Raw genomic sequence first — 13662 nt, 5'->3', positions numbered from 1 at the left:
TGAGAGAGAGAGAGAGAGAGAGAGAGAAAGAGAGAGAGAGAGAATGAAAAAGAATGAAAAAGCAGAGTCTGTTCCAACCTGGTCTGTGTGGTCCTGGGGGAAGCTCCACAGCACGGTTGGATCTAGAGGTAATTGACAGACAGCATTAATCAGCGGGTGAGAAACACACCGTCTTCGCTAGCTGCCTCAGAACACATACATATTAATGAGAGGGGTGGGGGCAAGGGCGGCTGCTGCGAGTCTGTGCACGCACGCACACACACACACACACACTCTTACACTTATATACTCCATGCGCACACACACAGAGCAGCGCACAGTGAAAGACAAGACGAGAGAGTGTCTAGGCTGTATGTGCTGTAAATATGCTAATCTATATTCTCAGTGTAGATATGATAGCTTATTATACACCAAATCATGCACGTTTAAGAAAGTCATATCAACACATACTGTAGTTTATTTGCTTAATTATTCCTACAATGATATAAGCCTAGCTGTTTGCTGGAGAGATGTAAAAACTAAGCTGAAAGGTTTATCATTATAACGGGTTTGTGATTTTTTTTTCTGTAAATAACAGTGTTGGGAGATTAGCCAAGTTGATTAATTGATTTTTAGATCGACAGGAAATGACAACAGTTAAGTCAGTTATTGAGTGTAAATACAGATCATTAGCTGATCAGACTAAATAAGAAATCTTAAGATAAAACTTTGGTAAGCTGTGGACATTTCACATTCTTTTTTTCCATTTTATAGACTACTAATTGATTAATCAAATAGAACTGAAATAGAAAAAAATAACAGAGACTAATCAACAGTAAAATAATAATAAGTTGCAGTCCTAGACAACCTTGAATGGTCATTCTTGTTTTAAGAGTGTGGTTTAAAGATGTTCTGAAACAGATTATTAATGTTTTATATAAATAATAAAGAGAGTACAACAAATACATCAGCATTATTCTCTGATATTTTCATATTATAGTAGAGAAGATGGGCATTGTTGCACAATCAATGATGGGGGGTTGACAAATTGACACAGGACAAATACACCAAACCGCACAAAATAACCATTGAATTTGCCTTAATAAGCTGCCGGCCTATTGTTGCCTTAATATCACTCTTGCATCTCTCTTAAAGCTAGCTTCCAAACTAAAACGTGAGCCTAGCTTCTCACAGGCTTATACCATGTGATTGAAAGGAAGCAGCCATAGCCTGAACACAGGGGTCTCTGGTAAACATGGCTTCCACAGCTCCAAGGTCACCCTGTGACCTCGGCAAGAACAGCAAGGGTTTGAAGAGACGAGCTCTCACATGCCAGGTTCACTGTCATGGACATACAAAAGGCCTACAGCCTCATCAACACCCCCCCACCCCTGCCTAAACAAAGCTGGCTGAGAGAAAGTGAATCTGGAAGCACCAACCCTTTTATAGCATAGATAGACTTCAATCAGAAAAACAATAACTGTGAGTTCAACAGGTATAAACTACGAGGTTGATTTAGTCTCTTAATTGAAAGATGTATGTTCAACAAAGGCTATATTTGGGTACGATCCTGCTCTACGCATATGCCCAAAAAAAATTTAGACATTTATGAATCCAGAGGAGAAGACCACTACCTTAGTAAAGAGCACATGCAATAACACAAAATGCGTAGAGTAGCTTCATGGCTAACACACCAGGCTGCCTGAGAGAGAGAGGGGCATACAATGGACAAACGGATGATAGGACGCAGCAGAATCTATCATGCCTTATATAATCCTGTTGGATAATTTCATGGGCCTCATCTTGAAAAGAGCGGAACAGAAAAAAAAAGCAGCAGAGCTCAAAGCTCTACACTACAAGTCCGATAGCCCCCCTTCTCCCTACCCTATGATCTGCCACAGTTAGGGCTATTTTATGCTGATTTACTGGATGAGAGGATGGGAACTGCTGCTGGAATGTGATACAGGACAGAAAAAGGGACAGGAGTTACAGAAGAGAAGAGAGTAGGGGGTCCAATGTTCATAACTTTTGTCAGCCCTGTCTACTTTCCGCAGTGATTGGCCAGGTGTGCAAAGGTATGAAAATAGGGGAGGCTTCAACAGAACTGCAAAAACTGCAAATCCCTACTTTGCCAGTGTCCACGTTCACGGCTAAACCAATGGGCTCTGTGTTGACAGTACAGACAGGAGGAGTGGGACTGAATACGAGATGATCAAGTTCTGATAGAGGCTGCAACACATACTGTATGTGCCAATAGAGATTTTTCACAGCACACCTTTTGACTTGTCATGCTGGAAACGCACAGGTGAAAGAAATTTCGCTAACGATGGCTTAATTCCATTAAGTGTCCCAGTAAGCAATGCCAGTGAGCCAGCATGCACAAAACCAGGACCCTGGAACTGGGTGACCTAAATGGAATGTAGTCATTTATGTTATCAATTATACCTGTGCTTTTCCTGCTATGACAAGCCAAAATGTCTGCTGTGAAAAAGGTCTATAAACGGATTCCATTCAACACACACTAGAAAATCTAGTATGTAGCTGTATTCTACCTGTAAATGCAAACATTCATTTCTGTAGCCTTTAATTTGTCTTTATCTTTATCTTTTCTATAAATTAAATACTTTGGGGTTTTTGACTGTTGATAAAACTTAATAACAAAATAACTTCAGTTTTGGCTGAGATAGCTTTTCGGCAATTGCAAAAACAAAAGTATGGATAGATTAACAGAAATTTAAAAAGGTCCTTCTTTGGGGCTTGTATGCCATGTATGAAAGCTCTAAGAGTAAGAGTGTATGTAAGTAAGAGTGATATAAGATCATGTCACATGACCAAATGAACTTCAAATCACCACTCCTTTTCAGAAAACATTTTATATGTGTGTATGTTCAATTCAGTATGGAGTCACACAGAGGAAGAGTGGTGTAGAGCAAGAGAGAGGTATGAATAAAGAGAGCACAGGAGGCAGAAAACAGCGAGCTGTAACAACACAGAAATACTTTTCTCGTGCAGCTGAGGCTGTGAGAACTTCAGAACACTACCAAACACCTTCCTTTATCGTTCATATCTCCTCTTTCCTCCACATCCTGTATGCACTCTTTTCTATCCTACAGGCTCTTATTCTTTCTGCATCTCCACATTTCTCTGCCAATCATTTTGCTTCTTGCTTCTCTTTTCCACTGTCTTTTCTTTTTACGTTCCTCTCGTCTACCCCCCCCTCCCATTTCTGCCTCATTTCCAGTCCTTCTTCTCTTCTCTCCCCGTTTCCCATGCTTGCCTAATTTTTTCTATTTCTTCCACAACCTTTCTTTCTCTTCATCCCGCCCTTCCCTGCAGCTCTCTGTCCTCTTCACTTCTGCACCCCCCTCTCTATTTTTGTCACTCTCTTGCGTTCGTATACCCCTCCCTTGAGACGTGCTGGGCGTGTGGTGGACGCAAGAGGGGGCCTGAAGGGGGTTAAGGCTGAAAGTTGAAGGTTACAGAGGTGAAGAGGACCCCTGCTGCTCCGCCAGGGGACACAAATGTCACCATGACCGATCCTGAACCGGTTAATCCACCCTCCCCTTCTTCAAACACACACACACACACACACACACACACACACACACACACTAGAAATCCATGACACTGACCAAAAAATACGACAATTAATTTTTTCTGAATACTGCAATACCAATGTCAACTGTAAAATATACAAAAAAAGCCTTTACGAAACCATTTTCTTTCAGCACATAAAAAAATATTTGAGGTGCAAATGACATGCTCGTAATAAACTCTGTTTAAATGTCATCAAAATTTTTCATCACTTGATTTGCAAGGCAGGGATTCTGGACAGCCATAAATTTCTGTCTGCAGCCTCTGTGACTTGGGCTTTTTGGGCTCTTGCATTTTCAAAACAAAGGCTGTGGATTTTACAAGTGCATTGTATAAATGTTTCGACTTGCTCACAAGGTCATAAAACATTTTCTGCATGCAACAGACAATGGTAGCTGTCAGTTACAATAAAATTTGACAAAGTTAGAGACACAGGGGTTCTGGAGGACACCAGCAGTGGCATATGCAAGCATGAGCGCTCACACACACACACACACACACACACACACACACACACACACACACACACACACACACACACACACACACACACAAACACAAACACAAACACAAACACAAACACAAACACACACACACACACACCTAATAACAATGTAACACCTACACAACTGCATCCCTACAAAAGGTAGAAATGCAGTGCATTCTCCATGGGCTCTTAAGTCAGGTAACAGTTTAACAAATCTCATTCAGTGCATTGTAGCTTTTGCCATCTGACTGGATTAATTATTGCTGAGATTAATCAGTCACTTCCTGCTCTGCCATACATCTGTCTACACTGCCTGTTTGTCCATTCATCTGTCTAGCAAACCATGCTCTGTTAAGCCTGCCTCCATAATCCATTGATTTGTTAGACATCAGCCTCTCCATCACCTATCTTCATCAAAGCCAAAAATGCAAAAGATTCAAAATGTGTTTATTGCATTCCCTACAGTTGACAAAATCTACAAAGAGCTGTTGCAAACAGTATAAAAACAGTCCATTTGATGTGACACCAGTGGCGGCTAGAGTGACAAGGGGAAAACAACCTATAGCGTATTTCACCCTGGTGGAGCGTAAACAGATCCAGTGGGTGAGAATTGAATTGAAATCACCTATCCAGAGTTAGATTCCTCCATTCACACCCCAGGAAATGGAGGTGGGCAAATGTGACGAAAAGCTCAAGGAGTGACCACTGGTCTCTGTTTGCAAAGTGCATGTGTGTCTGTGCGCATATGTGTACTGTACAAGTACATGAGTGTTTACAGATAGATAGCAAGCTCAGGAGTGAATATTTACTGTACAGTAGCATGTCCATTGATCTCTGAGGGCTTCAAGCATGGCTGACCTCCAACAGTCACGATGGGGGCAACATGCAGGAAGCCCCTGAGCTGTGACACAGATACCGGGGAGAGGGGGGGTGGTGGTGGTAGAGATGGTCAAAAATCAATGTTTTAGCTATTCCTGAGACACTTGTCTTTAAAAGTCAGAGGAGGAGAGTGAGCAAGGAGAAAGGAGGGTTAATAGGTGAAGGGTGCTGGCAACTGAGAGCAGGGGAAAAGGGAAAGAGTGGGAGGAGGAAGGATGAGGTGAGGGAAGAAATGGATGGACTGCCTAAGAGTGGGAGGTAGACCTCTCTCTGCCTCTCTCAACTGACACCACTTCCTTCCTACCTACTCAGGTGGATCATTAAATGTGATGGGATTAAACAGAATAAATTAGCAAGATATACGTGCACTGAAACATGAGAGAAAGGAGAAATAAGCCTACCCCTTCATTTCTTATTTCTTCTATTCTCTGCATAAATCTATGTCTACTGGCACTTCCAAGTAGGCTAAAAATGAAAAATGCTGGCATCTTCATCTTGGCATAAATCTATGTTTCTTGGGATTTCCAAGTAGGCTAAAAAGAAGCTGTTGGCAGAGGATGTCATTCCTAATGCTGCCCTAATGCTGTTGGCTGGAAGAAAAAGTTGGCGTGTAACATCAGTGTGTCAGAAACCTCACACTGCCCAGCGCTGCACGGCAGGTTATTCAACTTTAAGTCATTTTGTCACAAAACTAAAAAAGTAAACCCCAACTTACTTACTTTGAATGACACAAAGCTTTATAAAAAAAATAGCCTTTGCAAACTACTGGAAAAAGCATATGATAAAAATGAAATACACCCATAGTGCAGAGGCCTATGTTTGTGTTTCTATAGGATCACCTTAGCAGCTCAATAACAGTGGCCTGAATGCATGGTTCTGGCTTTAAGACTGAGAGAGATTCCAGTAAAACACAAAAAGACCTAACCCTAAATCCAGTGTGAATACACATTTAGATGAAAGCCTCTAGTTTATAATTCTCTATACTATGTGAATCAAACACAGACTTAGAGCCCTCATGGCCATCCAATGTTCTAAAGGCATAATAAATGCACTTTTTTCACCTTTTTCCATGAACGACTGAATGTGTGTTGTGAGTGAATAGGGGGCCTGTTTGTTAAGAGAGGCCAAATCCCATATGGTGAACAGCAGTTCCTCTAGTGAGAAGAGAGGCTGTGAAAGCCACCGGCAGCCCCTCTCCTCCATCCGTGCTTCAGAGATGAAGGGATGTAGCGCCTGCCTCTCCTTGTTCCTCCTTTCTCTCGCTCCCTTTGCCTCCTCTCCTCCCTCTTTCTTGGCCAGGGGTTAAACTGCTGCACTCTAACCTCCTTGGCAATGATTTCATTCACTCCGGTTCTCTTGCTCACTCTCTCATCTCTGAGAGAGATTTATTTCACAGTATGTAGTGGATTAGACCCCCCTCGTATGCCCTTGGACAAAAGCATTGTTTTAGCACTAGCCTGTTTGCTGTAACGGGAGGAAGCTACCGCTACTAAGCGTCCACAATGCATCTATTGTGGACACAGTGCTGGAAGGACCCTGCCTCAGAGGCTGTCCAGACTTTGAGCCTGGGCCGATTGGAGAAACAGAGGGAGAAAATCCCATCAGGCAGTGGAGTGAAAGTTAACTAAGGTAACCTGCTGTGAACCTGATGAAGATGTCAAGCTAACATATGGCAAAAAATGTCTATTGTCAGAACAAGGCGCTTTCTTCCCTCTGAGGGGGGGTATGGTGGAGGAGGAGGAGACAAGGGGTGGCTAAAGAAGACCTAAAGGAAGAAATAACTGTGGTGGTCATCGTTTTACTTCTGGATCAGTAGTCTTATTCTGGCTGGGAGGAGGCCCAACCCCTACACTCACAATTAAAGGAGTAAGCAGATTAACTAGCAAAGGCCAGCAGAAAAAAAACACACTCCCAGACGTTTAAAACATTTTTTCCCCTTTTGCCTATCAAGTCTCAGACTGCACACTGCAAATAGCATTACATTTCATGCTGATTTAGTGAGCAGAGATTTTCAGAAAAGAGAAACTTCTTAAACGATGATATGGTCCTTAAGTTTACTAATACTGATTGGTCACACTATGTTTTTACAAATGAGGACTGGGAACTGACAGAAATAGTGAAAGTCTGAGGTTAGTCAAAAACTACCTGGATTCAATTAGAACAGATTTGTGTTTGATATTAAAATGGTATCTACAACTAAACTGTAACAGAAAATGCTGATACAAAACATCTAAAAAGGGTATATCATTTCTTGTAAAATGCACTAGCAAATACACCATCACACTGGTCTAGATTAGGTCTAGAAAAAGGTCTAAAATTGCAAAGAAGAAATACATTTGAATTCCAATGCTTGAAAAAACTAAAAGAAAACAACCTCTAAGGTAGAGCCTGCTTTACCAGCCAAAAAAATCAACTGGCAGGCTTCACATGTGAGGGATGCTGGCCTGGGGGATTTCTAAGCCATTTCTACAGATACATCTGAAAAAGATAAACAACAGCCTCAGCCACTGGAAGAAGAAGAAAGAAAGAGCTGCATGGAGATGATGTGACCCTATTAATGCCACATTAGTTGTTCCGTCTTCCCAGAAAAATGCTTCAGTGGGATGAGCTGAGAGAGAGAGAGAGAGAGAGCGAGAGAGAGACAGAGAGAGAGAGAAGTGAAAGCGATACTGTCTCCAGGCTAGTTGGGATGCAACCCAATTTCACAGCTTCACGAATGAGTGGCGCAGCATATGGATGCAACCTTTGTGACAGCCTCTGTGTATCACCACATATCAGCATTGATATTCCCAGTCAGATTCCATACTGGTCCAACATTATGTCAAACACCAGCTCTGCATGACTGCATCTTCAACACAACACAGACAGCATGTTTGTTGGGGGACTGTTAGCCTCCTAAGCTAAGAAAAACAAACCAGCATCTCCCTAGACAGACTACTCTTTAACTCTTTCTACACTGTATGATGTTCAATTGCTGCAGAATAATAAAATCAAGTGCTTACATTAAAGCAGTAATGTGCCCTAAAATCTGAGGTATAACCTGAAATCTGAGATATGACCCAGATATATATTTCCAAATAGATGGGGAAAAGGAGGGTAGACTGCAGAGTTTGGATTGCAACACAGGTTAATGGTGATGATTCCATCTCTGGTTGTTGGCTGGTTGGCTTAAAAACCAACATTTCTTCACATAATCACATACTTCTCTCCATATGGTCAAACCATCTGCCTCAGTCAAAAAACATCTATATAAGCACAGTAAATTAATAACTCTATTATTAAGCATACAAAGACATGAATATAACCTATACCAAGAGTATAACTTACTTTACAAATTAAGTTAGCTTTAACTTTACCACAAACCATGTTGAAATTATTAAACTGTTGACTTTGTTATTATGACTGTATAAGGGGTATTAATAATAATAATAAATAAATAAAAATGTATAGAGCACTTATCAAAACAAAGTACAAAGTGCTTCACAGAGAGAGAAATAAAATACCAGTGAATGATAAAATACATTTAAAAAACAATAAACATTGGTTGTACACATTTACACATTGTAAAAGAAGCTTTGCTGGCAAATAGAAATCCATGTTTTTGGTGTGGTCTCATGTGACAGAAATGGCAGTCTGATAAATCTCACCAAATTTTGTTTTTGTTTAAAGTTTAAGAACCCTGGTGTTCGGGGCGCCCCGGTAGCTCAGCTGGTAGAGTGCGTACAATTAAGGCAGAGTCCTTACTGCAGTGGCCCGGGTTTGATTCCAACCTTGGGCCCTTTGCTGTATGTCATCCCCCCTCTCTCTCCCACTTTTCCTGTCTGTCTATCTCTGCAGCTGTCACCATACAATAAAGGCAAAAATGCCCCCAAAAAAAAATAAATCTAAAAAAACTAAACAAAACGGAACCCTGGTGATCAGGTCATTGTCACTCAATTACACATGCTTAGGGGAGAGTTTCTTTTCTAGTCTTTGAGGTGGTGGTTGCAGCATCACAAAAAACACTGTGTAGCACAGCAGCTCCTTGAGGTGTGGAGAGGATCGATCTCAGTTAATGTCATATGGCACAGCACCCAGAGGCAGCTGCGTGGTGCTGATGACAGTGTAAAGCCTTGCCTTTGGCGGCTACATGCTTGGTGCTGCAGAGATGTGATTTGAAGTTCACATGCAAAGGCTGACAAACAGACAGCTCTCAGTCAGGCAGTCAGACAGTCAGTCAGCCAGTCTTACCATAGGGATGACAATATATCTGTATGTGTTAAAAGCGTACAATAGTGCCTAATCCCAAATACATTCACAGGGGTCTCATTGCTCTGCAGGACTGACGGACAAAATACTAACAGAAAAAACACAAACACTATCCAACCACCGAAACTTAAAACATACACAGATACCCACAAATATCCCTAAAATGTAACTGTCTCCAGCAGAAAAACATAGAGGATGTCAGATTTTAGAGAACTATAACTTCTTCAAACTGACTAAAACTTATATTAATATATCTATGTTCACATAAGCTGGTTGGTTGATGACATTTTCACTGCATACCAAGAACAAGGTAAAAAAAAACTTTGCAACCAAGATATTGGATGTTCCATTGTCTTTGCTGCAATCATGGATTTAAGCTCACGTTTAACCATGTCTATTAGCACATATTCTTAAATAAAAGTCAGTAACATTGTCCGTGCTGCTGACAATTGCGATTGAAAATTGCATCCCCAGTACTCACAGTGCATTATCATTTCACTTTGCTTCATCAGCATGCTTTCTCTGAATCTCATAGGTATCGGAAAAGTGGGCTTAGCCAACAAGTGATTCAGCAGACAGGACTAGGTTAAGACATGTCAATAGATCTACACCCACTTTCACATTCTAACCGCATTGGACCCATTAATATCAGACTGTAGTCACAGCTTTAATACCTTGTCATCTGCATTCACACAGGACCCAGATCTACAACTTTAGTTTCATAGAGATCACTGCTAAACCATTAACTGCAATAGACCAAATTAGAGCTGCAACTGATGATTTTTTAGTATCTATTTCTTTGGTAAATCGACAGTCTATAAAATATCAGAAAACAGTGAAAACTGCCCGTCATACTTTCCTAGAGCCCAAGGTGACATTGTCAAATTGCTTGTTTTATACAACCAACAGCCTAAAAAAAAACCCAAAAGATAGTCAATTTACAATGATATAAAAAGAGAAAAGCAGCAAATCCTCACATTTGAGAAGCTGGAGCCAAGGAATGTTTGTCATTTTTACTTGATAAATGCAATGCAATTTACTGTCACTTTATGATTTGTGAGCAGATTTTATGATTTTATACTTTATTAGTTGACACCAATAAGTACTATAAGGTTGAAAGTAATTCTGCAGTAATTCCTATACTTCTCACAAAAACACATGTTTCCATATCAAAGACCATGGTATGTGTATAGAGGGCCTCATATGCTGTACAGATTGTAAAGCCTTTTTTTGGCAAATTTAGGAATTTTGGCCATGGAAATAAAATTGACTTGATTTGAAAGCCAAGCAGCACTAGACCAGTTAAACCCCAGTCAGAAGCAGGTCCTGAGGCCTGGTTAGATAACGCACGTTAACCTATTCATTCTGACCATAAACACAGGTTAATCCTGCATTATTGTGTCAGTCAGAAATGGGTATTTCATGTACAACTCCTAGACTTATCTTAATCAGTTCCACTCGAGCAAGATAACCAGAAATGATTCCACATTCAGGAAAAACACTCAACAATAGCAGTCAACATGAAGGATAGGAAGGTATATGAAGTAATGGAAGGTGAGGGAAGCATAAATGTGTATGCAAGCGTGCATGTCTGCGTGTGTGTCCATCTTTATGAAAACAAAGACATTGTGGATGAATTACATGATTTGCAATGATAAATGGTCTCAGACATTCACAAAGACATCAAGATTGACCTATATTTTCTGTCTTGAAAAATAGGCCAGAACCCAAATTAAGGGCCAGTAGGGCTACTACGTGCATGTAAACGCCATCATCTTCACAGTAATTGTGTGGTGTTAGGGAACATAGGAGCAGCCTTGAACGGAGAGACATAGCCTTAGGGCATAGCTGTTGACATGTAAATAGTGAGGATAGAAGCTGAAATGACAGCACAGACAGTGGGCCTGTACTGCTAGTTCTGCTTGACTTGGGTTTGGCTTTGGCCACAAAATTAAGGTCTAATGGATAACAGTCTAGATGTCAGGATACCAGTACTCATATCATGTCAATAAGTAGGTTGATTTCCTTAATTGCCGAGGAAAATACATTTTTGTCTTTTCATCATTCATCTTTTAGATCATTTTACATCAGTCTACATGGCAGCAGCCCCGTGAGACCAGAATACAAACTGAGACTACATCCTTTGTGTGCCTTTATCTGCTTCTTCCATTTGTCTAAAAGTGCGGTTTGCAGAATGCTGGAGATCCTTAAGACTCCCCTGCAAAACGAATACTCATCAGTTTACATCATATGTTATTTGCTAACAATAAAATACAAATAAGACATCGACCTATGACATGTATGCATATTTGTATTAAAACTTATTTTTATTTTAAATTTAAAATGCTCACAGGTAAAGTTTCCTGTAGTAAAATTTTAGAAAAAAAATGGTCTCTTGTTTAATATGATGGGAATCCTTCATTAGAAAAGCTTTATGAGCTTTATGGCTATAATTCACACTGCACACGACAAGAGAAGTGGGCCAGTTGATGTAGTCACGAGAAGTGAGTCAACCCCAAATCCTGTTAAAATCCTGTCATCATAAAATCTGCTCAACATGACAGTCATGAAAGTCAACATATTTTTGAGCACAGCTTTATTATGAAATCCAATTTGCCAGACTAGGACAGATTAAAATCAACAAAGCTACATTAAAGCAGGAGCTGCACTAATCCTGTTCATTTGTGGGCTAAACTAGGCCACAGTGGTATTACATGCATAAGAACCAGCCAATCATTGTTCTTTGACTCATAATAATTGGTTGTGTGTGTTTATGGGGACATGCACATGCATGTATGCATGTTTGGTTGTACATGCTTGGGCCATCTGCTGTGCTGAACGTATATAATCCTGGCCTATCTACTGTTATCCTTTGACATGATACATGTGAAGAAGAGCTTAGCTTCAAGATGACACTAGCGGTTTTTGGAAGCTAACTTCAGCTGGACATTATTCAAGCCTTTGGTTCATGGTTTTTTATTTTTAAACAAATACAATTTCCACAGCTCTCTGGAGCATAACATAAGAATGGTCACAAGGGAATAAATTCATCTGCCATCACACAAAGATGCAAAGCACATGCACACACACACACAAAAAAACAAGCCACCAACAACAATGCTGTGAGGCTGCAAGTGAGGGTGATGTGATGAAACTCTTCTGCATTCATCAAAATCATCTCATTTTAAATCATTGATCGGGTCCCTACTTTACCCCACTTTTTCACCATGGAAAGGGGAACTCTAAAAATAGCCTGTGAGCGTCAGTGCCTAGAAGTCTTTCCATGTTCTCCCAGTCTGGCAGCATTAGTGAATTCAGATGAGCCTCCTGCAGCTCTCACCGCTTCTGTGTCTATTTCTCATGCACAGTCACACATACATCCGTGCATAGACAGCCATATATGCACAACACACACTTTACACTTTAACATGTACCTGCTATCACACACACACGTACGCACACAAACAGTTTGCCCCTGGAGTTTCAGTACTGCGTCACTGAGTGGAAAAGCTCAGCCAGCATCCCCCACAGTATGTCACCTCTCAGTTTATAGACTACTGCCATCAGCATATCCACCACCCCCTTTATCTTCTCTCCCTCATCCATCTCACTTCCTCCCTGCCCCACCCAGTCTCATTTTGCCTCAGTTCTTCATGCTTTGGTCAAAAATATTCTGTGCTCTGAAGAAACAACAGAGACGTCCACTCACAGCTGTCCTGATAATGGTGGATGCATGTGTGTGTGTTTGCCAAAACATGAGTGTAGTGAGGTCACATGGCACCACCTGAAAAGTCCCAGTGACCTGTTCCCTCTCTCCATTCTCCCTGTAGGGCCCGTCTGTCCCTGTCATAACGAGTGATAATCAGAAAGGGGCTCAAGAAGGATTGCACCTTGTTTGTGACTGTGCAAACAATGTACGTTTACAAAGAAAAAGGTGCAAGAGCATGAATAGGTAGAGACAGGAGATATGAGATGTGAGTAAAAGGTGGATGTGTGCAAATGGCAGCTGTTCCTGGACAGAATGAATGAACAGGGAATAGCAACAGTGAGTTATGTGTCCACACATAGACCTCTTCTTCAAACCCTACTGCCAGACCAACAAAACCAGATTAACGAGTGCACGTTAATTTGCATTACTACTTGCAATGTTGAATTCTCCTGCATTAAAAGTGGAGGAAATCATAAAAATGCTTTGTAATATTTCTAGGTTATCATTATTGCTAAAGACATATACAAATAACCCAAATATAGACATTGCAAAAAAAAAAATCTATTCTTCTGGCTTGAAATTTCATTGGTACCCTTACCTGGGGAACAATTCACATGTCATGTGTCTGCCTGGCCAAAAGCTAACTCAAACAATACTGAAAGTTCTATATTTTTAGTTTGAGCTTCACCATATAATCTGAAACAAAACAGGCCGGGGTGAAATGTGAGGACAACACTTGCTTCCATCTCTTTTAAATAAGAAAAGA

General features: G+C 40.8%; 1 protein-coding gene and 1 long non-coding RNA gene across 4 annotated transcripts in view; one reads left to right on the top strand and one right to left on the bottom strand.

Moving 5' to 3' along the window:
* LOC122877390 overlaps positions 1 to 13662 on the top strand; it is a 34487-nt gene that overhangs the window by 9875 nt on the left and 10950 nt on the right. The gene's annotated exons all lie outside the window — the stretch shown is intronic.
* The window catches only part of dennd1b (DENN/MADD domain containing 1B), a 103186-nt gene that overhangs the window by 82470 nt on the left and 7054 nt on the right, over positions 1 to 13662 (bottom strand). For 2 of the 3 annotated variants that reach the window (XM_044198872.1, XM_044198873.1), the window contains exon 3: positions 79 to 122. The exons of the other annotated variant lie outside the window; for it this stretch is intronic. In XM_044198872.1, the coding sequence (XP_044054807.1) occupies positions 79 to 122 (44 nt within the window). The remainder of the gene's footprint in view (positions 1 to 78; positions 123 to 13662) is intronic. 3 annotated transcript variants of the gene reach the window in all.

Source organism: Siniperca chuatsi, linkage group LG6, assembly GCF_020085105.1.
Source record: "Siniperca chuatsi isolate FFG_IHB_CAS linkage group LG6, ASM2008510v1, whole genome shotgun sequence".
Taxonomy (NCBI): domain Eukaryota; kingdom Metazoa; phylum Chordata; class Actinopteri; order Centrarchiformes; family Sinipercidae; genus Siniperca; species Siniperca chuatsi.
This window is presented reverse-complemented; position numbering and strand designations above follow the sequence as displayed.